We start from the raw sequence: 26,455 nt of genomic DNA, 5'->3' as shown, positions 1-26,455 counted from the left end.
CTCTTATTGTACCTGTAATCGTAACTCACCCAGGATTACTTGTATATTAATAATCAAAGGCATACAGTTTACTTAAGAGTAAAAAGAAAGCCGAATTTTTTACACTGCAGATTATTATTTATAAAACAGTACACATATAACCAGTTTTTGTGAAAAATTTATGGATGTAAAGCCTATTATATATTCTAATTTAAACACACTTTGCCCTAATTACTTACCTTCTCTTGATTTTTTATTTAATAATAAATTCTGGTTGGTTTTTTTTAGAGTTTTTCACAGCAAAACTAAGTAGGAAGTACAGAATGCCCATGTCCCTTTTCCCCCATACATGTACATCTCTCCCATATCATCACCATTCTGCACCAAAGTGGTACACTAGTAACAACTCATGAACCTACAGCGGCACATCATTCTCTGACTCAAAGTCCACAGTTTACATTAAGGTTCATTCTCAGTGGTGGACATTCTATGAACTTTGCCAAATCCTCCACTGTAGTATCGTAGAGAATAGTTTTCCACATATATTAGAACATTAAAATACTAGAACATTCTAATATTAAAATATTAGATCAATATGTACTCTAATTTAAACATAGTTTGTCCTGGTTACTAACCTTCTTTTATCTATTTTTCAAAAATCCTTAGGTAACTAAATATTGCTTCTTTGATAATTTAGTAGTATACATCATAAGGTACTATAACTAATATCTACCTCACCAGTTTTGAAAGCCAATAGTAAGAGAGATCAAATTATCATTAAATAAAAGAGGTGCATGTTTTGTGGCTCTTTGGTATATCATCAAAATAGAGTCAATCTTTTAAATCCATTCACCAAAACCCCCAAATTCTTTAAAATATGTATCTTATTTTAGATGCAATTCTGAAGGTAGGTCAGATCTATGCTGTGCTTTTCTTTTGTACTCAGGTTAGAAACCATGTTTGGGGCAAATGAAATGCTCAATAGAGCTCAAAATAAAAAAGGTGATAAATTCTCATTTATCCATTTCATAATTTACCTCAATCAGGAAAAGAACTGAAAGAATGCAGTTAAAAAATAACAGCAACATTGATAAAAATGATACGCATACAAGGCTTATCTGCAGTGGACTAATTTGTATAGTATGTAATCATAATATCATAAACTAAACCAAAAAATGTGAAGGCTGAACTGAATTATAACAGAATCCAAAGTCTTACTGAGTACTAAGGGATGTGCCAAACGCTGTGTCTTTATCTCCGTAACACTTTAACCTCCATAACAACTGTATAAGATAGATATGATTATTCTCCTCATACATGGATGCTCAGCTCAGAGGTTCAGTGACCAGCTTGAGATCACACAGCTGTTAAGCAGTGGAGCCATTTCAAAGGCACGTCTGGCTCCAAAGCACAGGTTCTTTCCAATGTGGACTTCCATCTAGTTTATAATTGTGTGCAACCATACCGTTCAGTGACTTAGTTCACATAGAAACTATCAGTACTGCGGGTCTTTAGAAAGTAAGCAATGTAAAACACTTTCACGTCTCTTCCTTCAGAGACCGAAAAACAGTAGATAGAAACTTGATGCCAGAGTAAAAAAACAAGTAGTAGCAGCTGATAACCAGCAGGTGTCACAGGCTCAATGCCTATCAAGATCAGGCAGAGACCATAAATACTGTGAACTAGGCTAGATTATAAGGAATACAGACCTGGAGCAACATATTCAATTTGAAGGGATTTAAGGCTCTGTAGCTCACTCAGTTGAGTGTCTGCCTCTGGCTCAGGCCATGATCCATGGTCCTGGGATTGAGTCCCACACCCGCTCCTCGCTCAGCAGGGAGCCTGCTTTTCCCTCTGCCTGTTACTCCCCTGCTTGTACTCTCTCCCTCTCTCAGACAAATGAATAAATAAAATCTTTAAAAAAATAAAAAATAAAACAAAACACCACCCCCCAAAAGTGAACAAACACTCTGCTGGTCAAATAAAACATTTGCAATCCCTACCAGTTTGGGAATCCAGATTAGGGCATACAAGGAGAGCATAAAATTGAGGGAGGAAAGGAATTCAGTGGTTAGCTGGACACAGAATTTAACTCTGGGCCCCTTCAAATGGGAGGTTCATCAATTGTGTATTTGTCATGGGATGGGTACCAGGAGAGAACAGAGAAGGAAGCTTATAAGGAGAAAACAGAAAAGCCCATGAGCCTACCAGTGACTCTGCAGACATGCCTATTACATGTACAACAACTAAGTATTTTTAAATTTATTTCCTATTTCATAAAAATTTCAGGAGAACCCTTTGAAACTGGGGCCAGACTCAGATACTATAAGCTTTCCTGAATATGGTTTTATGCTTCTGGAGGAGAGATGAATCTGTTTTGATATTCAATTGTACTCTGTTTAGCATAACACCTAATGTTTGATATAAGATGATATTCTTGATTCTGTTTAAAGAAAACTTGCTTGGAAACATCAAAAATCAATAGTAAGTTTTATCAGAATTTTCTTCCAAATGCTTATTTCCTTTTAACCCCACTATCATTAAAAAAAAAAAAAAAAATTCTTTCCCCCCCCAAATTAAAGCTAATTCCTACTAGCCAACTGCTAACAATGGTTTCTTTCTAGCTTTCTCAATCTCATCTGACCCTCTCCTAATGTCGGCGCTATGGAAATAATGTCAGGAGTTCAATTAACAATACTGGCATATTACTTTAGCTGATGCTAATTTATTCCACTTGAATTAAGTCAAAAGTATTTGAATTAAGTCAAAAGTCACAGAACTGGCTTTGCTCAATAAGCCAATCAGAAAAGCAGCTTTATTATAAGGGAGTCTGTCAATTCTACCAGTCTCAAAATATAATTAATTTTTAAAATCAAGAGTCATTTAAATACATAGCTCAATTACTTACTCTATTAAGCGCTTTGGGGATGAGCCACTTTGATGGAATTCATCAGCATCATAGAATTCATCTTCACTGCTAGAATAAGAGAACTCGGGGACAGTATTTGGAGACAAGTTGACATGGCTTGGAGAAGTCAAACTGCTACTAGGTGGTGAGTGCCCACTGCCTAGGAAGTAAAAACATTTTAAATTAGGAGACAATGTTGGTAATAGAGGAAAAAAATTAGGGAGATGGAGTCAAAACAGACTTTTCTAAAATCAAGAAAAGTTAAGTTGGTAGAAGTCCTTACACTCTCTGTAAAGAAAATCAACACTTAACCTAGCCAAAGAAAAAGGCAAATCACGTAATAGAATGGGACATAGACTTTTAAATGAAAAACTGCTATCTTCCCATTTATAAATATCCATAATTAGAAAGGGAGCTCTTTCATTTGTAATTCAGTGTGAGTTCTGGGGTCTGAAGCCCCACAACAGATACAATGCCAATGGAGAGCCAGGCCTCCTATTTTATACTACAGAATCAGATATTTTAAAAACACAGCAGGGACACAATGAGAATGCATAATGGAAAGAATACCAAAGACCACATGAAAGTTAAAATATTGTCCAGGATATCACATTCACATTAGTCATTATGTTTTTGACAGTTACATGAAAACACAAAAGCACCACACAACAGCCCTAGCACTCAACATCCAAACTCCTTACTTCTTTTCTACCTACGTCAAAGTCAGATGCCTGGGGCTCAGGGGCAAAGAAAAACAGAGGTCTACTATGGGAAGAATGTTTAAAAGGAAAGGACTAGAAAAAACATCTTTCTATACCTAAGCAGTCTAAGGAAACGGAAATTACCAGAGATCCACAGAAAGACTACTATCTAATCTCTGTGATCATGATTCACTGTCTAGTAACAAACAATAAAAGTATCAAACCATGGAGGACTACTGAGATTAATTCAACAAGTGTTTATAGAGCATCTACAGGCTCTTGGCAATTTATGCCCATCTGCTATAGATGCTTGACAGAGATTAAATTTAATTAAGTCAATACTAGTAATCTAAAAACCAAGGCCACAGTTATAGAAGTTGAGAAACAGCAGCAACAAAAATGAATCCATAGTCACCCACGGATTGTTAGCCCATTCTTGCGTTAACAGAGAAAAAGCACATCCACTGCCACACTTAGTTGCCATGTTCACAAAGATACTTTAAAAACATTAACAGAAAAAGTTTGCACCAAAAAAGGTAATCTTACTGTGGAAATTGCAAAAATAGTTCATCTTAGCAAATAACTTTAAATTCCCCGCCCCCTGCAATACTGGCAGTAAAACTGGAAAGAGACTTTCTCTTACTGAAACAGGCAATAATAATAATAAAGCCCCCAAACCACCCAGGAATTAAAAATGATTAAGAAACATGCAAACACTCCAGGTGATCACACAATTAAAAATGCGTCCAAGAAGAAAATGAGTTTGGGAACTTAAAACAAAACAAAACAAAACAAAAAAACCAACAAACACAAAAACTGAGTTTTCCTTATGAGAACAAACAATATTATTTTTTTTTCCTCAGTTGTTACCTTGTTTCTTTTTTGTATCAGAAAGAGAGTTAAGGAAAGGAGAAGAAATCAGGTTGGAAAAAAGCAAGAAATAAATCACATGTTGATTTCATTTCAAAAGTCCTTTAAATATACCTATGCAAAAATGCTGTATTTTAAAAGTTATCTTCTGAAATAATTATATCCTAAATTACTTATTATAATTATCCTAAATGTACACAGGAAAAATACCCACTTTTTCAAAGTTTGTAACTGATTTTATGTAGCTCTAAACAGACAATTCTGGCTGTTTCCAAACTGACATAATCCTTTCTTCAGTAAAAATGTGGAAGATTTTATATAATCTGAAGAGAAATCAAAGTATCCTTTGGATACTTTGGGAGTATCCAAATACAGGGAGAGTGAGAATCTTTATTTATTTATTTATATTATTTATTTATTTGACAGAGAGAGCACAAGTAAGCAGAGCCGCAGGTGAGAAGCAGGCTCTCTGCTGAGCAGGGATCCTGACATGGGGCTCGATCCCAGACTGAGCCACCCAGGAGCCCCAGGGAGAGTGAGAATCTTAAGTAGGCCCCATACCAACCAAATGTGCCTGAGACAGGGCTCTGTCTCAAGACCCTGAGATCATGACCTGAGCCGAAATCAAGAGTCCGATGCTTAACTGACTGAGTCACTCAGGTCTCCTAGAGTATCCTTTTATATTAAAACAAAACAAAACAATAAAGAAAACACAGGTACTATTTTTAAAATGAACAAAAGGTGATACAAGTAATGAAATACAGGGAAAAAGTCAGCCAAACATTTCAAGCTCATTATTCAAATTACTTGTATTTTCCCAAGAACTTCAAGTAAGAGCTATTTTTGCTTTCTTTCAAATTCAGAAGACAGCGGCCCAAGCTATTAAATATTAAAGAACAAAGTAACAGTATCAGCATCTTTACTAATTCAAATTTCAAAATGGGCTAAAGTCACAAGGTAATTTTCATTATTACAAGACAGGAGGAAAGTCCTGTCTAGGAAAGAAATCTGTGGAGCAACAAACAGGGGCTCACCTCCTACTTCCTCAAGGCATAACAGGGACAAAAGCATGAAGTTTTCCTTTGAGTTGATCTCAACATAAAACTAATTAGTTTTCAAACAAGAAATTAATCTAATACTAACACTGATAGTATGCCTGTAAATTACAGGAAAAAATAAAGGCCATAGTCTAAATAAAGAGAATACATGTTAAAATGAAGTATCTTTTTTTGCTTATAAAATAACAAAAATGTGAAAGAATAATACATTTAACCTTAAAAAAATATATGTGCCAAAAGTGCTTGTACAAGGATATTCACTAAGTACTGTTTGTAACAGGAAAATCCTGGAAACAACATAAATGTCCATTAACAGAAAAACAGGTAGTATGTGCTCAGGCAGCCATATAAAGAACACTGCAGACCTAACAGTATAAACACAGAAAGCTCTCTAAATGTTCTCTGTTAAATGAAAAGAGTAAGTCACAGAAACACATGATGTCATTCAGGTTAAAACAACAAGAAGAATACAAAATATATTTTCACAGAACTAGAACAAATAGTACTAAAATTTGTACAGAACCACAGAAAACCCCCAATATCCAAAGTAGTCCTGAGAAAGAAGAATAAAGTGGAAGTATTACAACACCAGATTTCGAAATATACTACAAAACTGTGATGATCAAAACAGTATGTATGGTATAGCCATAAAGACACACATATCAGTGGCACAGAACAGATACCCCCCAAAGTAAATCCATGATTATACGGTCAATCCATGACAAAGAAGGCAAGAACACTTAACCTGTGACAAAGGAAGCAAGATTATACAATGGGGAAAAGACAGTCTCTCCAATAAATGGTGCTAGGAAGGCTGGACAGCTGCAGGTAAAAGATGAAACTAAAACTTTCTAACACTATACACTCAAAAATGGATTAAAGATCTCAATGTGAGACTTGAAACCAAAAAAATCCTAGAAAAGAGCACAGGCAGGAATTTCTCTGACATCGGCTATAGCATGTTTTTCCAGATGCATCTCTCTGAGGCAAGGCAAACAAAGGCAAAAATAAACAATAGGGATTACATAAAAATCAAAAGCTTTTCCACAGCAAGGAAGCTATCAACAAAACAATAAAGGACACCTCAGTGAATGAGAGAAGATATCTGCAAATGATATGTCCAATGAAGGCTTAATATTCATAATATACAAAGAACTTCTACAACTCAATACCGCCCCCCAAAAAAATCTGTTTTAAAAATGGGCAGAGAAAGAAAGGGGAGGGGGCCAGAGGACTGAATAAACGTTTTCCAACAGACAGATGAAGAGGTGCTCAATGTCATGAATCATCAAAATGCAAATCAAAACCACAATGATATCACCTTACACCAGACAGAATGGCTAAAGTCAAAATGACAGGAAATAACAAGTGTTCGAAACACTAATTCAGGGGACACCTTGGTGGCTCAGTTGGTTGGGCTGCTGCCTTCGGCTCAAGTCATGATCCCAAGGTCCTGGGATCGAGTCCCGCATTGGGCTCCTTGCTCGGCAGGGAGCCTGCTTCTCTAGCTGCCTCTGCCTGCCTCTCTGCCTGCTTGTGTGTACTCTCTCTCTCTATCTCTGGCAAATAAACAAAATTTTACAAAAAAGAAAAAAGAAAAGAAAAGAAACACTAATTCAGAAAGATACACACACCTCTATGCTTACTGCAGCTTGATTTACAACAGCCAAGATATAGAAGCATACCCATTAACAGGTGAATAATGAAAGGAAATGTGGTGTACACACACACAAAGACACACACACAGAGGAATATATTTTTTTTTTTTTTAGATTTTATTTATTTATTTTGCAGACAGAGATCACAAGTAGGCAGAGAGGCAGGCAGAGAGAGAGAGGAGGAAGCAGGCTCCCCGCTGAGCGGAGAGCCCGATGTGGGGCTCTATCCCAGGACCCTGGGATCATGACCTGAGCTGAAGGCAGAGGCTTTAACCCACTGAGCCACCCAGGCGCCCCCACACAGAGGAATATTACACAGCCATAAAAAGGATGAGAATGTGCCATTTGAGACACCATGGATGAACCTAGAGGGTATAATATGCTAAATGAAATAAGCCCAACTGAGAAAGACAAATACCACATGACTCCACTTATGATTTAAAAACATAACAAAACAAAAACCTCCACAAACAAACAAACAAAAAGCAGAATCAGGCCTGTAATACAGATAATAAAATGACGGTTGCCAGACAGGAGAGGGGTGGCGGGTTGAGCAAAATGGATGAAGGGGAGAGGGGAATACAGGATTCCAGTTACGGAATTAATAAGTCATAGGAGTAACAGGCACAGCATAGGGAATATAGTCAATGACAGCGATTAACAGGACAGATGGTAGCTACACACTTGGGGGAACATAGCATAATGTATAAACTTGTCAAATCACTAAGGTGTCACCTGAAACTAATGTAACATCATAAATAAATAATAAATAAATAAATAAATAGAATAGAATAGAATAGAATAGAATTCTGGGGCACCAGGGTGGCTCAGTCAGTTAAGCAACAGCCTTCGGCTTGGGTTGTGATCCCAAAGTCCTGGGATCAGCCCCATATCAGGCTCCTTGCTCAGCAGGGCGCCTCCTTCTCCCTCTGCCCGCTGGTGCCTTGCTTGTTGCACAACTTGCTCTCCCCCAACTCTGTGTCAAAACAAATAAATAAAATCTTCCAGAAAAAAAAAAAAGAAAGGCAATTACTACTCAAGCTTCTGGTTCTATCACAAAGTTAACCACTTCATGTATAGAATGATGGTAAAATTGTACCTCCAACACAAATATGTAACACATTTCACCATTTTTCCCATCAGCAATCAAACACAAACCTTAAATGTTAATAGGGAGTTATGAGAATTAAAGAAATTATATAAATTTGTACCTGTACTATTTGGTGTTGGAGTCTGATGATGTCCCAAGGTAGTTAATACAGGTCCAACAGGTAGCGAAGATGGACGCTGTTCTGACTTACATAGCTGAGAAGGTTCTAGAAGATTTGAACATATGAAATAAGTTAGAAAAAAAGCCCAATACAACTGTGTTAACTGCAACTGTGTGGAATTTAAAATCCTAAATATCAGTAATTTTTGAAACTGTCTTCCATTAAGTCAAGTTCCATGCTGCTCCCTCTTCCGGATCTTCTCTCCCCTTTAAACTCAATGGTGATAAACTACCATTTTATCTAAAACATTAGGATATCAAGAGACTAATCAAGGCAGGCCAAACCTCAGCAAAAATGCTCTATAAAACTAGCAAACACTTCTGATGATAAGGTCTTTCTAAGCATCAAACCACATAAAATCATTTAAAAATGAGGCACATGGGACACCTGGATGGCTCAGTTGGTTGAGTGTCCCACTCTTGATTTTGACTCAGGTTTGGTCTCAGGGTCATGGAATCAAGCCCTGCACTAGAGCTCTGCGCATAGTGGGGAGCCTGCTTGAGATTCTTTCCCTTTTCCTCTTGCACACACATGCATACTCTCTCTCTCTCTAAAATAAGTAAATCCTTAGGGGTGCCTGGGTGGCTCAGTTGGTTATGCATCTGCCTTTGGCTCAGGTCATGATCCCAGAGTCCTGGCATCAAGTCCCGTATTGGGCTCCTTGCTCAGCAGGGAGTCTGCTTCTTCCTCTGCCTCCCATTCTCCCTGCTTGTGTGTCACACACTCTCTCTCTCACACCGACAAATAAATAAATAAATAAATCTTAAAAATACACAAATCTTTAAAGAAATAAAATGGGGGCACAGTATTATTTCCTCTTCAGCCCAAGATATTATGTTCATTCTCTTAAAGAATCAAAATTCGCAAAAGCATTTCACATACTTCTAAGGTTTTTTTTTTTTTTATTAAAGATTTTATTTATTTATTTGACAGAGAGACACAGTGAGAGAGGAAGAGAAGCAGGGGGAGTGGGAGAGGGAGAAGCAAGCTTTCCGCTGAGCAGGGAGCCAGATGTGGGGTTCAATCCTAGGACCCTGGGAACATGACCTGAGCTGAAGACAGATGCTTAACGACTGAGCCACCCAGGCACCCCTACTTTAAAAGTATTTTTAAAGGGATTTTTTTGTTACATTACTGACCTAACTAAATCATCGAGAAAGCAGAAATGTTGGATTCAACAGAAGGTAAAAGGAATTCATACACACAGCTGTTGTCCCTAAGCCTTCGTTAGTTTAAAAAAAATACTATTGATTACTTTATACTTAAAAATACAGGTCCCTTCTAATCAATAGGCGTAACAAATTTCACCTTTCCCTTCCATTACCTAGAGTTCACCATCAAGAAGAAAACATTTGTATTCTTCATAGCTATAAAAAGTATCCCAAAATAGAAAGTTTCTGGATTACCTCCAAGTAGGTCAATATATATTAAGATTTCTTTGGTAGCATGAATCCTGGGTCATAGGATTCTGTCCCACCAGCTAATCTACATCTTAGTAACCATGTTTTCCTTTCATCTCACTATGAAAACCAAAAGCTCTTTCACTATATTAAAAAAATCCCCCAAACCAAAAATATTATCATCTTTTTCCAGTTCATTTTCTGCTGCTATTTTTGTGATTCCTTTTGTTTATCAAAAAACAAAACAAAGGGTGCCTGGGTGCCTCAGTTGGTTAAGCGTCTGCTTTCTGCTCAGGTCATGATCCCAAGGTCTTAGGATCAAGCCCCACATTGGGCTACCTGCTTAGTAGGGAGCCTGCCTCTCCCTCTGCCACTGCCCCTGCTTGTGCTCTCTCATTCTATCAAATAAATAAAATCTTTAAAAAAAAAGCAAAAAAAAAAAGACAAAACAATAAAACCAAAAATGAGCCCTTCAAGATTTATGAAAGCTGAACAAATTAAGTTTTCTCTAATCAATGAAAATGAAACATTTTTGCAAATACTTACCTGGAGGTAAGACAGTCTGGGTAGGCATTGTGTTGATCACAGGTTCCAAGGGACTAGGTTGATATATTGCATCTACAGGATTAATAGTACTCTAAGATAAAGAAACACAGTATAGTTATTTTTAATTAAATACCCTTCCAGTGCTCACCCTCCCAAATGTACGAAATGCCCACATTTCTGACAGCAAAGTCCTGAGGGTAGCTATATAGAGATGCTGCTCAAAATGCAAAGAAGAAATGAAATGCATTTATGATATAGAAGTCTAAGAGTTTCTTAAAAAACAAAACATAGTAAGGAGGGAAAATGAAAGAATTTCTGCCATATGGAAAGATAAAGCTAAATGAAAAAACCTGCAAAGAGTTGTAAAATGGTGTGGGAAAATTTCAGGAAGTAAAAATAGTCACTTCTGAATTCAGTTCTTCTCACTTAATTCTTAATTCACCACAAATAATGTTTCTCTATTGAAGATAGAAATACTCTCTCTTACTCTGATGTTATTAAACATTACAACTACAACTGGTAAATATACCTGTACCACTGGGATTTTATTTTTCCATCTCATACTATTGCCACCTTCTATCACTGTGTACATAATGTACAGGTACCTAGTTTTATAGTCACTAAATGCAAAGAGATATATCTTCTAATTGGGGGGATTCAGGGAAGAAAGCTTTCTTTTTAAGGATTTAGAAGAAAAAAAGTAAATATGCAGTTACAGTTTTAGAGGAAAAAAATGTCTACATCTTTCTGATTTCAAGCCAAGAACTTACTCTGCTAGCATAAGGACATTTTAAAAACAAGACTCTATAGTTTACTAATGCTTTTTTACTTTGAGGTGGGTAGTTAAGTTTAAACTAAGGTCTCTCCCAGAGTAAAATTTAGGAAGTAAATTTTACTTCCTAAATTTTATTTCCTAAAATTTCTAAATTTTAGGAAATAGTGAAACAGATTTAGAAGAGATTTAGAAGAGAAATACCTTACTGATGAATGAGCCCCAAAAGTATTCATAAAACTTTAGAAGACCCTAGCAATGGAAACTGAGTTAAGGGAAAAGTTTTTATAGCATTCTCATTTAAAGCCTAAGTTTGATTTTTTCTTTAAACCTCCTTCTCTGCTTAAATATTAAAAATCATTAAATCAGATCTCTTAAATCAACTGACTTGAGCACAAGAATGTCTGATGTTTGTCACAATAGTCTACTGACTATAAATATTTTAACAGGAAAATAAAGGACACTTAGAGAAGAGACCCTGAAAATAATCACTAATAAAAACCCTAATAAAATGAAGTAGGGAAGGTTTTGAAGTACTGGGAAGAGCACAGATAAAACAGACTCAGAATTTTAATTCCTTAGAGTCTTTATTCTACCAAGATTTGGCAAATCTTTTATCTACTATGGTCCTCGCTTTCCCATTCTGTAACATGAAGAAATGTCTGGATTTTATGTTCTACAGAGGCTTTCTGGTTATTACTTTATGATTCTATCTTCAGATACTGGACCAGCACATAATAACTAAACAAATGTCTCAACAAGTCCTGCAGCTGTTTTCAGTGTAAATTCCTTATTTTTACCTAATGGTTTTCTTCAAAGAACTCCAAGTGCTTTACAAAGGCAAAATTCCACCATTAATATCGATTCACAGGAAGGAGAGTATGTCACCTCCTTATCTGCACCTTTTATATAAGAAAAATTACTGAAGAGACTAAGAAATAACTTTGGAAAAGGGGACCAGCAAAATTCTATCTTTTGAATGTAATCTTTTGTCTTCCAGATGAAATGTTCTAAATCTAAAGATTTAGCTAATGTGAAGATCAGATATTTGCATGTACAAGTACCAAATATCTTTTGTTGCTTGCCTTAATAGAAAATGTAACTATTCCATACTTATCTACAGCCCTTGTTCAATCAATTTCAGGCTAAAATATGTCAAACGACATTCTACATCTTGCTTTGAAAATGAATGTGCAGCACTTTAGAAGCACAAATAATCCTCAGCTTTAACTAGCTGTAACATTAATAACATTTACGTAAAATAAAAATTATATGTACATGTATTTATGTATAGCTAGCTAGCATTTATTGATTCTGTGCTCATCCTGTACCTTATAACAATGTTCATCTGACGTAGACCTAGCCACCGTTCTTTAAAGATGAGGAAACTGAGACTCAAAGGTCAAGTAACCTGCCTAAGATCACAACTAGTGAGTAGCAGGGCCAGGTTCTAGCTGTGAGGGTCTAAGATTTGAACCATGAACGCTTCCCTTTTTAAAAATAAAAACTCTTGGGGCACCTGGGTGGCTCAGTGGGTTAAAGCCTCTGCCTTCGGCTCAGGTCATGATCCCAGGGTCCAGGGATTGAGCCCCACAGCCTCAGCAGGGAGCCTGCTTCCTTCTCTCTCTGTCTCTCTGTCTCTCTCTCTCTCTCTGCCTACTTGTGATCTCTGTCAAATAAATAAATAAAATCTTAATAAATAAATATTTTTTTAAAAAATTAAAAAAAAAAAACTCTTAAAGAAAAATGCTATAGTTTTTGCTCAGTGATTCAAGCACAGTTACTTTCTAAAAGTTTAGATTTTTTTGTAAGTATAAATTTTCTAGATGTTTTTAATTGCAAATGACCAAGCATTTTTGGTATGTAAAACTGCCAATTTTGGGGGTGTCTGGGTAGCTCAGCTGGTTAAGTGGCTTGGCTTTGGCTCAGGACATGATCTCAGGGTCCTGGGATTGAGTACTACATTGGGCTCCCTGCTCAGTGGAAAGCCTGTTTCTCCCTCTTCCTCTGCCTGCCACTCTGCTTACTTGTGCCCTCTCTCTGTCAAATAAATAAAATCTTAAAAAAAAAAAAAAAAAAAACCTGCCAATTTTCTTAACATAATAAAAAGTAATTTTGCTTTGAGGAAAAAGAGAAAATAATTGCCACCATGATTTTCCTTAGGATCTTTGGGGACCATAACATGTTAGACAACATATATAGTCCTTTTCCATGAGGCTTACAATCTTAAGTGGTAGCTCAGGAAAAGATACTACATTACATTACACTGTATTTAGATCACATAATTGTATTGTATCACTCTGGCTCAAACTCTGAACTCACACTGTGAAAAGAAAATAAAAATTCCAATGTCTTTAATTCAAATTTTAAAAATGCTTCTTCTCAGGACGCCTGGGTGGCTCATGGGTTAAGGCCTCTGCTTTCGGCTCAGGTTATGATCCCAGGGTCCTGGGATGGAGCCCCGCATCGGGCTCTCTGCTCAGTGGGGAGCCTGCTTCCCCCTCTCTCTCTGCTGGCCTCTCTGCCTACTTGTGATCTCTCTCTGTCAAATAAATAAATAAAATCTTAAAAAAAAATGCTTCTTCTCTTATCTCTGGCTTCTCAAGAAATATGCAAACAATATCGATATTTAACTTTTTTCATTTTAAACCAAATATAAAGATAAGATGCTTATCCTTTTAAGTACAATCATGAGATGGTTTTGAAGATTTTGAAGTTTCCAGGTCTCAGACAAGTAGACATCTGTAAAGTCTTGGGACAATAAAAAGGGGCAGCCTCCTACTTTAGAGACCTTTAAAGAGAAGTTATCATAAAAATAGGGTCACTCCAAATACAATCTTCAAACTCTTTTATTTCCAGATGGGAAATACCCACAATAAAATTTTCTTTTCTTTTTAAAGAAGAGGTTGAACCTAAGGGAAGAGTAAAATGCTGAGGAGGAAAGAATAAGAAAATGGCTATAAGTGAAAGAATTCATGTTGCAATATGTTCTAATAAAAACACAATATATATACCACAGTATCAAGGACAGTTAACACAACACACAAAATCTAAAAATAAAATAGAAACCAATTAACAATATTAAATAGATTAGGGTATGTTTCAATACTGAATCCCTCCCTCCCCTTCTGCTTTCATCTGAGAAAAAAAGAAGTTTGACAAGAAATAAAGCATTGTGAGTTATGCCTTAGTCATAAAAGCTGTATTTTCATACCATGATTAACCCCTTATGTTAACACATGCAAAGTGATTCAATCTGAACCAACACTTAGAAAAATTTTAACATTTCCCCTGCAAATGATTGCTGAAAGATGGCTAACTTTAGAAGCTTAAGGAAAATTGCAAGAATCAACAACAAAAAGCAGTGAGTAGGTGAAAAAAGGAATTTGTGTTGAAAAATGAGTAGAAGTTCAGGCTTCTCCTGACATGACTGGTTATAATGCTCTGCAGAAGTAAAGGGAAAGAAAAAGATTAGATTAAACTTACTATAATTCCATCTGCGTGCTTCTCCGCATTACACTGGTCCTTAAGGAAAAACGTTAAAAATATTAACTTCATTCTTTTACTTAGGTAAGTCCTTGTGTACTTGCTTTCCTATTATGAAAGCTTATTTTACTATTAAGTAACAATGTTAGAAAACTATTTTTTGGCTTCTATTGAGATTTTAATTCCATCTGTACATCACTAGCCAAACATAATTCCATCACTGGCTACACATCCACCACCAGCAGCAGCATGGCAATTGTTTTTCTATATAGGCACTTAATTAAATTATTAATATCCTATGGAACTGTGTAGTCATATCAGTATCAACTATTAACAGCAGATACACTAATTAAGGATTGAAGACCCTGTATATTATAACAAAACCCGCAACCCCCCAACTCTCACTACACTTTATTTATTTTTTAAGATTTATTTATTTATTTGACAGATTAAGAGAGATCACAAGTAGGCAGAGAGGCAGGCAGAGAGAGGGAGGAAGGGAAGCAGGCTCCCTGATGAGAGCAGAGAGCCCAACGTGGGCCTCGATCCCAGGACCCTGAGATCACGACCTGAGACGAAGGCAGAGGCTTAACCCACTAAGCCACCCAGGCGCCCCTCACTACACTTTAAAAGTGTAAGAATCATATATCCTTAAAAACTTGGGATGTAAGACATGATTTCCTGTATTCTGGCTACAGGCCCAAGAATTATACTTTTCTAAATAGATGAGGTTTTTCTTTTAGTAAACATAATCACTGTATCCATGGAATGACATAGGAATTAACTTACTACCTGACAAATATTTTGCATTTATTATTCCACTTACTCCACCAATAACTCTATAAGGTAGATGCTATTATTATTCCTATTGGACATTTGAGAAAATTGAGACAGAGAGAGGTGCGGAGCGAGGATTCCAATAGTCTGGTTTCAGAACTCATGTTCTTAATATGCTCTTTTGTCTTGCTTATAAGGATGTACTTCAGGAAGAAGGTGGTGGAAAGTTATCAACACATATTCATTTCTGTAATTATAACCCAATTATTTGTATTATGTAGACAGTATGTTTAATTTTAAATAAACTGTTTAATGTTTAGCTCATACTATCTGGAAATCGAAATTTCAAAGTTTTAACAGAAACCAGTATTTGGTCTTGGTCTTAAACATAATGGCCAAGTTATATCTCATTTCTATCTGTAACTTTTTCTTTAACTACTGAGTTTACTCAGAAATATACACATTGAAGGGTCAACCAAGACCAATTTGAAGATTTGGGAAATTTTTTTTAAGTGCAGATACAGAGAAGTATTAACATAGCAGGCTTATTAGCCTGCAAAGTTGACCTTTGGCTAATGACTAGGAACTTGGATTTCAGGACAGTCCCCACCACTTTATGTGATAAGACCGGCTCACTGTGCCTAAACTGTTTAAGTAAACAATAGGGTTTACGCTAACAGCTAGCTTTCCTTCTGGAAGTCTGGAATCTTGGTAAGTGCTAGGTAGAGATGCTTACATGTCAAGGTCCCAAGAAAAACTGTGGGTGTTGAGTCTTTAATGAGCTTCTCTGGTAGACAACATTTTACATGCGGGTTTTTTTGTTTTTGCTTTTGTTTTTAAGATTTTCTTTGAGACAGACAAAGAGAGGGCGGGAGGGAGAGAGCGAGAGAGCATGGGGGGAGGAGGGACAGAGGGAGAAGGCTAAGCAGACTCCCTGCTGTAAGCAGACTCCCCACTGAGCAGGGAGCCCATGTGCAGCTGGATCCCAGGACCCTTAGATCATGACCCGAGCAGAAGGCAGAGACTTAACCAACTGAGCAACGCACATGCTCCAAAATTTCATGTATGTTGTCACAATTTGTTGCTGGCAGAAGTAAGCACAGTCTGAGTCTACTGGGAGAGGAGAGGATACTTGGAAGTTTGTGTCTGGTTTCCTCTGGATTTTGTCCCATGTGTCTTTTCCTTTTGCTGATTTTGCTTTGGATCCTTTGCTTTAACGAAGTGCAGCTATGAATAGGACCATACACTGGGTCCTGTGAGTCTCCAAGCAAATCATCAAAATCATCAAACCTAAAGGTGATATTGGGAACTTCTGGCACAGAAGGTATCTTTTACATATCCTTTTCAATGACTGCATTTTAACTGTGTAATTCATGCTGGGGTTCCCCCCATTTGAAAAATCAGCTATATATTTAGAATATCCAAAATTTCAGTTAATTCTTTTTTTTTTTTTTTTTTAAGATTTTACTTATTTATTTGACAGAGATCACAAGTAGGCAGAAGAGGCAGGCAGAGAGGGAGGGGGAAGTAGGCGCCCTGCCGAACAGAGAGCCTCATGTGGGGCTCAATCCCAGGACCCTGGGATCATGACCTGAATCAAAGGCAGAGGCTTTAACCCACTGAGCCAGCCAAGCGCCCTCAGTTAATTCTTAACAGACACAGCTGAAAATAAACTGAGAATTATAGAGAAAGAGAAACTAAAGTTTCTTGCTCAGATGACACTTTAATTCTGGCCTTCCCCTATTAATTTCTAAGTATTAAATTGCTTTTTCCAAGGGGTTTCCTGGAAAGAAATATTACATACTTGTGATAGAGTGAATTTTCCAGGAACGGCCCCAGTAGAGCTAGTGCTCACCCTTACCCTAGAACATAAGGGGGCCTTTGTGACAGTCTCTACCATTAAGTACAGCAGAAATGACTCTATGTATTTTCTAAGACTAGGTCATGGAAATGTCACAATTTTTCACCTTGTTTTCTAGGAGCCCAAACCACCATACTGTGACAAAAATCCAAGCAGCTGTAAAGAAGACTATACAGAGAAGAAGTTAGGCCCCCACTCCAACTTTTCAGGCATGTGAGTGAGCCACCTTGAAAGGAGATCCTCTAGCCCTTTATCGAGTCATTATAAGTGACATTTCATGACAGAAACAAGTCATGAGGTCTACCCAAACTGTGTATTTGTGAGCACAATTTAAATGAGTGCTGCTATTTTAAGACACTCAGTTTGCTATGCTGTGACTGATTACCACATTATGTATGTATATTATCTAAGAAAGCAACCACTTTTAAATCTGGTATAATTTAAAACAAATTTCAGTATCTGACAAACTTTTCCCCAAAATGTTCTCAACTAGTAATATATGCTACCTACAGAGTATTTTAAAACAGGGTTCCTTTTTTTTTTTTTTTTTTAACTGTTGTGGTCTTTTAAGACACGATCAAATCAGATTTTATTCTATTACCTAAAAAGGCTACATTCATCCCCTCCCCACTCCCACTTCTATCTTTCTTTTTAAAAATTGTTTTCTTTTTGTTTTATAAGTATGACAAAAGTGGTCTTTAATCACGGTCAGCTAAAGCTAAATCTCAAGTATTATTGAACTAGAGATTTGACTGAATTCAATATGAATTATGTTAATGAAACAGAAAAGAATGCTATTTCCCACTTAAATTATACTGTATGTTTATCTGGTTCTAAATCCCTCATTCCTTAATACAAAAGCTATTCTCTTCTCAGAACATACCAGCATGACTGAGATTTGGAAATACGATAATGAACAAAAACATCAACACAACATAATTTGGGAAGACATCTGACCAGAGGACTCCAGTATTTTTAAAACCATGCCTACCAACAAAATACATACAATACACCCTCATCTCTCTAATAATGCAATGCGGTCTAGTTAAAGCTCCCTTAATTATGGACCAACACATTTACTAATTATATGCAAGAAAAAATAAAGACACTAATTCAAGTTTGATGAGATTAAACAGAATGAGGCTAGGACGACTGGAAATCTACTGCAGAAAAATAAATTTAGACCCCTACCCTTACACCACAAAGATGAACTCAAAGTGGATCATAAAAAAATATGAGCTAAAATGTTAAAACTCTTAGAAGAAAACACAGGAATCAATCTTTGTGATATAGGATTAGGCAATGACTTCTCAGATAAGCCACCAAAAGTACAAGCAATAGATAAACAAGACTTCATAAAAAATAAAAATATGCATGTTTCTCAGGATGCTATCAAGAAAGTAAGAAGACAACCCACAAACTTGGAAGAAAAATATGCAAATTGTATGTCTGGTAAGGATCTGTATTCAGAAGATATAAAATCACTCCTACAACTCAATGAGATTACAAACAACCCAACTAAAAAATGGGCAAAGAATTTGAACATTCTCCAAAGGTATATGAATGCCTAATAAGCACAAGAAAAAATATTCAACATCACTATTCCTTAGTTCAAGGCAAATGAAAACCACAAGATGCCAATAGAATGGCTATAAGCAAAAAGACAACCACAGGGGTGATTCCATATTCAAAAGTCCTGTGGATCCATTATTTATTTATTTTTATTAATTGAAGTATAGTTGATAATGTTTCATTAGTTTTGGGTGTACAACACAGTGATTTGACAAGTTTATATATTATGCTATGTTACCGTAAGTGCAACTACCATTTGTTACCATACTATTACAATACCATTGAGTATATTCCCTGTGCTGTATCTTTCATCCCCATGGCTTATTCATTCCATAACTGAAAGCCTGTACCTCTCATTCCCTTTCACCCCCCCCCCCCCCATTCTGCCCACTCTCCTCACTTTTCACCCTCTCTGGCAACTACCAGCCATTCTCTCCATTTATGGCTCTGTTTCTGCTTTTGTTCATTTGTTTTGTCTTTCGGAGCCCAAGTAAGTGAAGCCATATGGTATTTAGATAGAAGTATTATCCAGGTGGATCTGATCTAAGCTCATGAGCTATTAAAAATAGAGAGCTTTCCCTGGCTGGTGGCAGAAGAGAAGGTCAGAAATGTAAACCATGAGAAGGATATGATGTGCCACTGCTGGCTTTGAAGATGTAGAATCTGTGCAAGGACCAGAGAGAGGCCTTTAATAGCTGACACTGAGTTCTAGCCAACAACTAGCAAGGAAATGGGGATCTCAGTCCTACAACAAGGATCTAAATTCTGCCAACAACCTGAATAAGCCTGGAAGTGCATTATTTGCCAGAGCCTCCAGACAGTTCAATCTGTCTAGAACCTTAATTTGGGCCTTAGGATATCCTGAAGCACAGGACTCAGCCCAGTCACTTTAGAGTCTGATCTACAGAACTGTGAGCTTATAAATAGTGATGTTATAAGCCACTTGAAAAAAAAAAAATCACAAATATTGGTGAGGATGTGGAAAAAATGGAATTGTAATACACTGTGAGAATATAAAATGGTACAGCCAGTTTGAAACGTAGTTTAGTAATTTCTGAAAAGGACAGTTACCAGATGACCCTGTTAATGCCACTGCCATGCATAAAGTTAAAAGAAATGGAAATATACCTCCATACAACACCATTATAACAGACATTTATTGCAGCATTATTTATTAATAGCCAAAAAAATGGAAACAATCCAAATGTTCATCACCTGATGAATATACAAAATGTGGTATATCCATTCAATAGACTTTTATTCAGAAATGAAAAGGAATTAAGTCCTTATATATGCTACAATATGAATGAGCCTTGAAAGAAGTCAGTCACAAAAATAACATACTGTGGGATCATAGTAACATGAATGTCCAGAACAGGCAAATCTAGAAACAGATGAGTGGTTGCCAGGGACTGGAGGAGAATAGGGGCAAGGTAACAAGGAAAAGAGGAACAGGGAATGACTACTTAATAGGTACAAGGTTTCTTCTTGTGGTGATAAAAGTGTACTATAATTTGATTACAGTGATGATTACACAACTTTGTAAATATATCAAAAACCAATGAAATATACACTTTAAATGAGATGTGAATTAACACCAACAAACCCGTTATTTTTTAAAGTCAAAAGAGAAATTTACAAACACTTATGAAAACAAAAACTCTATGAAGGAAAATGTTCTGGGGAGATAATCAAATTCAAAGACAACTTAAATATACAATCTACTTTGAAAGGATAATCTAGACCTGTACTGTCCAGTTTGGGAGGTACTAGTCACATGTGGCTATACTGAGCACTTGAAATGTAGCTGGTTCAAAGTGTAAAATACATATCTTGATATCGAAAACTTAGTACAAAAAAAAAATATGAAGTTCCTCATTAACGAATTCTTATACTGCTTATGTTGAAGTGATTTTGGAAATACTGAGTCAAATACATTATTAATTTCACTTGCTTATATGAGTTGTGCCATATAGGTCTTATCACCTAATCTTGATAAGGAACTGGTCAAGTCCTCTAATGTAGGGGCCTCCCAGGTTATTTCTGCTCTTTTCCACCTACCCCACTGTCCTGTGCAGTTTCCCATGAAACACCAGCTGCCTCTTTCTATGGTACAAAAATTAAGGTCTTCTGAACTAACAAAACCCACCTGAAAATCCCACTAAGCAAGTGACGCCCAAACTTCGCTGCATATTACAACCACCTGGGAGTTTAAAAATCCCAAAGCCTAGGTAACATCTCATATAACCACACAATGTCTGGGAGTGGGAGCCAGGCATGAGACTTTAGTTAAAGATCCCTTGGTGATTCCAATGGGTAGCCAAGTTTGGGAACCAATGCATTAATCATTTAGGCAGGAGGGGAACTTCTGGTAGTGAGATTAAAATTAAAGAATAAAAAAAAAAATTAAAGAATCAGAACTGGAAGGGATTTAAAATCCTATCTATACCATGCTGCCTCTAGGAAGCTAATACTAAATAAACTCCAAACTACAAAGGTATTAGATTAGCTATCTTCCTATATCCCTTTGGGATCTCAGGTGGCAATCTCTTGAAGTAGCTGTTTTCAATATTTTACTAACCTGTCAATAAAGGACAGTCTTCCAAAATGACTAGTAATTTATATTACTGACTAGTAATTTATATTATAATTTATATAATTTATATATTATTTATATCTATTATATTTATATTAGATATAAATTCTGCCATGTTTACCAACAGCACAATAGAGAGGTGGCTAAAAAAAAAACACACATGAAGTGGAAACACTAAATTAGGAAACCATTAAAAATTATGCATTAGAAACATCCATTCGAAATTTATAATTATCAGGCCCCTACTATGGGGCAGGCAACTGTTCCAGGCACTGAGGATACAGGTCCCCACACACCACCACCAAATTCAGATGAAGCTCTAACTCCCAGGATGCCTGTACTTGGGGATGGGGTCGCTAATGAAGTAAATTATGGTTAAATAAGGTCCTTGAAGATGGAGCCCTGACCTAGTAAGTGTCCTCATGAGATTCCAGAGCTCTCCCCTCACCTTCTCTCTCCCTACTCTCCTTCTGTCCCTTCCATCTACTCCTCCCCACTCCCTCTCTTTTCTCTCTCTGTTATTCTGTGCACACACCAAGGAAAGGTCACCTGAGGATATACTGAGAAGGTGACTATCTACAAGTTAAAAAGGGTCCTCACAGGAAACCAAATTGGCAGGAATCTTGATGTTGAACTTGTAGGCTCCAAAACTGTGAGAAAATAAAGTTCTGTTGTTTAAGCCACCCAGTCTATGGTGGTTTGTTAGGGCAGCCCAAGCAGACTAATAAAATGACAAACAAGACAAAGTCCTTAAGGAGATTATAGTCAGGTCGCAGAGACAATAAACAAGATATCCTGTAAATCTGGCTACGGATGCAGGGCCATGAAGAAAAAAAACACAAATGAGAGATTAAAGATTAGAGCAGTCAGGAAGGTCTCTTCAAAGAGATTTCATGTGGGCAGAAATCTGAATAAAGTAAGGGGGTGAGTCCTGGAAATCTGGGGGAGGTTCCTTCTAGGCAGCAAGGAAACCAAATACAAATCCTTGAAGCAAAAAAAGTCTGGTCTGTCTATGAAAAAAAAAAAAAAAAAAAGCCAATATTGTTGGAATAGTGTGGATCCAGCGAGGTGAGAGAGTATGGATGGTTCAAGTGATGTAATTACTCTAAGTAGTTTAGACTGGATTCCAAGTGAGATGGGAAACCATTTAATGGGATTTGAGCAGACTAATAAAGTGGTCTGATTCACATTTAAAGATACAGAGAGTTCATATATACACATTATTTGAGGGATAGTATTTGAATACAAAAGCCTTAATAAAACTTCCTTCTGGAGAAAACTAAAAAAGCCAAACTCCATTTATTTATCTTTGTTACCCGTTCTGAAGGACCTTGAAATATAAGTTTATCAAGCTGGGCTAAAATAAACAGAGAGGTAGGAGGTATGGACTAAATAGCAGAAACTTTTAGGAGCACCTGGCTGGTCAGTCAGTGGAGCATGTGGCTCTTGATATCAGGGTTGTGAGTTCAAGTCCCCATGCTGGGTGTAGAAATTACTTAAAAATTTTGAAAAAAAAGATCTTAAAAAAAGAGAAGTAGAAACTTATGAAAAGGAGTATTAGTAATCTGAATGCTAACTCATTCCAAATCTTGATGGGTAGCTATCAAAATGTTCTTGATGGGTAGCTAAAAGGTGAGCTACTGAAAGAGGCTTGGCTGCCTTGTTTTCCAACTATTTAAAGTATTTTTTTTAAGTCTTAAATGACTTGTAGAGGTTATCCAAACCAGTCTAAACACTATCAGCTCTTCCACTTCCTCAGTCTTCAAGAGAAGGCACTGTTAATTCCTAAAATACCTACCTATTAACAATGAGCAAGATGTAGTTTACTGGTTATCTATCTATACACTGTAGAAGCTTTTGGGTAATAGTAGGTAACCCACCCACCCGTATAATTTCACAGTCAAGAAAAAAACAAAAACCTTACCACTCCTTTTATGCCTCCAACCCCATCCTCCCTTTAGAATATATTCTGATCCACAAAAGTAGATGAAAAATTTAGACACACACATAGGAAATCATCATAGTGGTAAAAACAAAAACAAAACAAACCTAAAAGTTCTGCCACTTTGGTCTCGAAAGAAAATGCCCTCCTTTAACTTATATGCTGAATATCCTTCCTATCGAAGTACAGATTATCCTATATGACTGTGTCATTAAGCATACTAGGTAAAAAGTTACCATTATCAGGCCAACAAATATAAGCAACTGAGTAAGTAAAACAGGCCAGTAATTAAAAATCCAAGCAAACATCACTCCCAGTAGTGGCTACTGCCTACCCTCTTCTAGCCACTGGCTAGAAATACAGAGCTATAGTCAGGTAGCAAAAATGGGGGGGAATTTTTTTTATTCTTATTTTCAAACATTAAAATGCTTATTTCTCAAAATACCAAGCAATCAAATCTACATTTAAGCTGAATACACCAAAATCTTTCAGAAAAGCAGGCACAATAACCACAAAATTTTTACCACACAACAGTGATTCAAAATACATTTTACTGCATGAATAAGAACAGCAAATTAAAGTAGCGGTTCATGAATGTAGTTTAGTACTGAAAAAAAATCTACAATTAAAAAAGTATGTCCTTATTATATTCCTTATTATGGATGAGAAAAAGAACTCTTGCTAATATTTAATTCCTTTTCTCCTAAGAAAAGCTTATCTCTGAAAGGTTTTGCAAAGTATGTTCTTGCTCCAAGCAGTGATAATGGATAAAATGGAAGGAATGGGTGAGTCATTCAAACATACTCCCCTCTTTCCCAGTCACATATCAGAAATTACCTTATCAAAAACAGGCACATGCTGCTAAGGTAGTATCCAAATACAAGAGTTGTTCAATATACCAGTAACCCCACAATACAATTTACTGTAGGAAGGTATCTATTTCAGAGCCAAATCTCCTGGCTACTAAAAGAAAAATGCCATTATAATTTTTACATCTCATTAAATGAAAGTAATCAAAAGTAAAATTTACTTACTTTAGCAATCTGCAGCAACACAATGCAGTGCTTAATTGATTCTACCATGCTCTATAAAACAGAATACTGATTTTAGGATCTTGCACCAAATAAAATGGTCATTAGACATTAAAGCTTAAAATATAAAAATTTAAAAACTAAATATGTTATATATCTATATAAAATATTAAATATATAAAATTAAATATAAAATTTTAAAAAATCAGTCCAGATGTACAGGATTTAAGTCTATATTCAAGAAATACCCTCTCTGGATTCCAGTAGGCTCTATTATACTGACCGTGTCAGAGGAAGTTATTATTAGCAATTCTATCATTAAAGAATGCCAAAAAATTGTTAATTTGTATTGAATAACATTCTAAATAGTTTTTCATCACTTCAAACAGAAAAAGATGTGAGTATGATTAACTTCCAAATTCTTACATCAATAGCAGGGAATCCCAGTGTAAATTTCTAAAACATCTATATAAGACTTCTATGGAATTACAAAGAGTAAAGAATCCTATCACAATACTGGTGAAACTAGAATACTATTACTTTGCCTGTTTTTTTAAAACTGCTCTTGTCAAAATACAGACCTTATCAGTAGCCTATTATAATAAGGTGAGAAGGCCAATAAATCACAAAACTTGAATCACAATATATTTTAATTATTAGATTATTCATGGATGACATTTTTTATCCAAGGTTCTTAAAACAAGTAAGACCAGAAACAGATAAAATGCTACATGAAGTGGATTTTAATTAGAAGCATTATTCAAGTCCTTTTAATTCTTTTAGAAAATAATAAAATTCTTAAACACTCTTGTAAAAATTTATAAAAATTAAATCTCAACTGCTCTTATTAATAAAGCAATTTAAGCAGTAGCTTAAAATAGAAGTAACATTTTAAAGCACTTTCTAATGCAAAGCCAGAGTTTATCAAACACATAACTTACATTTGTTGTCTCTTTGAGAGTTTCCATTTTCTATGAAAAATGAAAAGTTTAAAGAAATAATGAGAAGCACAAAGTAGTATTGTTTTTTTTTTTTTACTCATCATTTAAAGAATTTTACCCTTCTCCCACTCCCCCTGCTTGTGTTCCCTCTCTGTGTACACTCTCTGTGTCAAAGAAATAAATAAAATCTTAAAAAAAAAAAAAATGGGTGCCTGCGTGGCTCAGTCATGATCCCAGAGTCCTGAGATAGAGCCCTGCATTGGGCTCCCTGCTCGGTGGTGGGAAAACCGCTTCTACCTCTCCAGCTGCCCCTGCTTGTGCTCTCTCTCTGTCAAATAAATAAACTCTAAAAAAAGAAAAAAGAATTTACCAAAATGCACTCATTACTCTAGGCAAGTGCAAGCAAGTTAGAAAGGGAGTATTTTGTTATACTTGTTAAAAAACTTAAACAATTAAAGAAATTTGTTTTAAATTTACTCATTTGAGAAGGATACAGAAACAGAGATAGAGTACAAGCAGGGGGAAAGGCAGAGGAGAGCAGGAGAAGTAGAATCCCCGCTCAGCTGGGAGCCAGACTTGGAACTTGATCGGAAAACCGGAGATAATGACCTGAGCAGATGCTTAACCATCTGAGCCACCTAGGTGCCCCCAAAACTGTTTTTCATATGATTCAAGATTTCTAAGAATAACACAAAACATTATTTCCTATATGAAAAAATGTTGTGGGGCGCCTGGGTGGCTCAGTGGGTGAAAGCCTCTGCCTTCGGCTCAGGTCATGATCTCAGGGTCCTGGGATCGAGCCCCGCATCGGGCTCTCTGTTCATTGGGGAGCCTGCTTCCTCCTTTCTCTCTGCCTGCCTCTCTGCCTACATGTGATCTCCGTCTGTCAAATAAATAAATAAAATCTTTAAAAAAAATGAAAAAGAAAAAATGTTGTGTCTTTTTTATAGACTATGTGATTTTAAAACACTTGTTCTACACAGTGATTTGAAGGGACACCTGTGCCCCCATGTTTATAGCAGTAAATGTCCATGATAGCCAAAATATGGGGAAAGCCCAGACATCCATCAACAGATGAATGGATAA

The 26,455-nt window shown here is 36.3% G+C and overlaps 1 protein-coding gene across 7 annotated transcripts in view; it reads right to left on the bottom strand.

Moving 5' to 3' along the window:
- The window catches only part of OSBPL9 (oxysterol binding protein like 9), a 168,419-nt gene that overhangs the window by 17,536 nt on the left and 124,428 nt on the right, over positions 1-26,455 (bottom strand). For 5 of the 7 annotated variants that reach the window (XM_059374718.1, XM_059374716.1, XM_059374715.1 and 2 more), the window contains 6 exons: positions 25,370-25,399; positions 24,432-24,482; positions 14,650-14,688; positions 10,392-10,482; positions 8,386-8,490; positions 2,888-3,047 (listed from right to left, as the gene is read on the bottom strand). In XM_059374718.1, the coding sequence (XP_059230701.1) occupies positions 2,888-3,047; positions 8,386-8,490; positions 10,392-10,482; positions 14,650-14,688; positions 24,432-24,482; positions 25,370-25,399 (476 nt within the window). The remainder of the gene's footprint in view (positions 1-2,887; positions 3,048-8,385; positions 8,491-10,391; positions 10,483-14,649; positions 14,689-24,431; positions 24,483-25,369; positions 25,400-26,455) is intronic. The other 2 variants (XM_059374720.1, XM_059374719.1) reach the window with 1 other exon arrangement.

Source organism: Mustela nigripes, chromosome 14 (assembly GCF_022355385.1).
Source record: "Mustela nigripes isolate SB6536 chromosome 14, MUSNIG.SB6536, whole genome shotgun sequence".
Taxonomy (NCBI): Eukaryota; Metazoa; Chordata; class Mammalia; order Carnivora; family Mustelidae; genus Mustela; species Mustela nigripes.
This window is presented reverse-complemented; position numbering and strand designations above follow the sequence as displayed.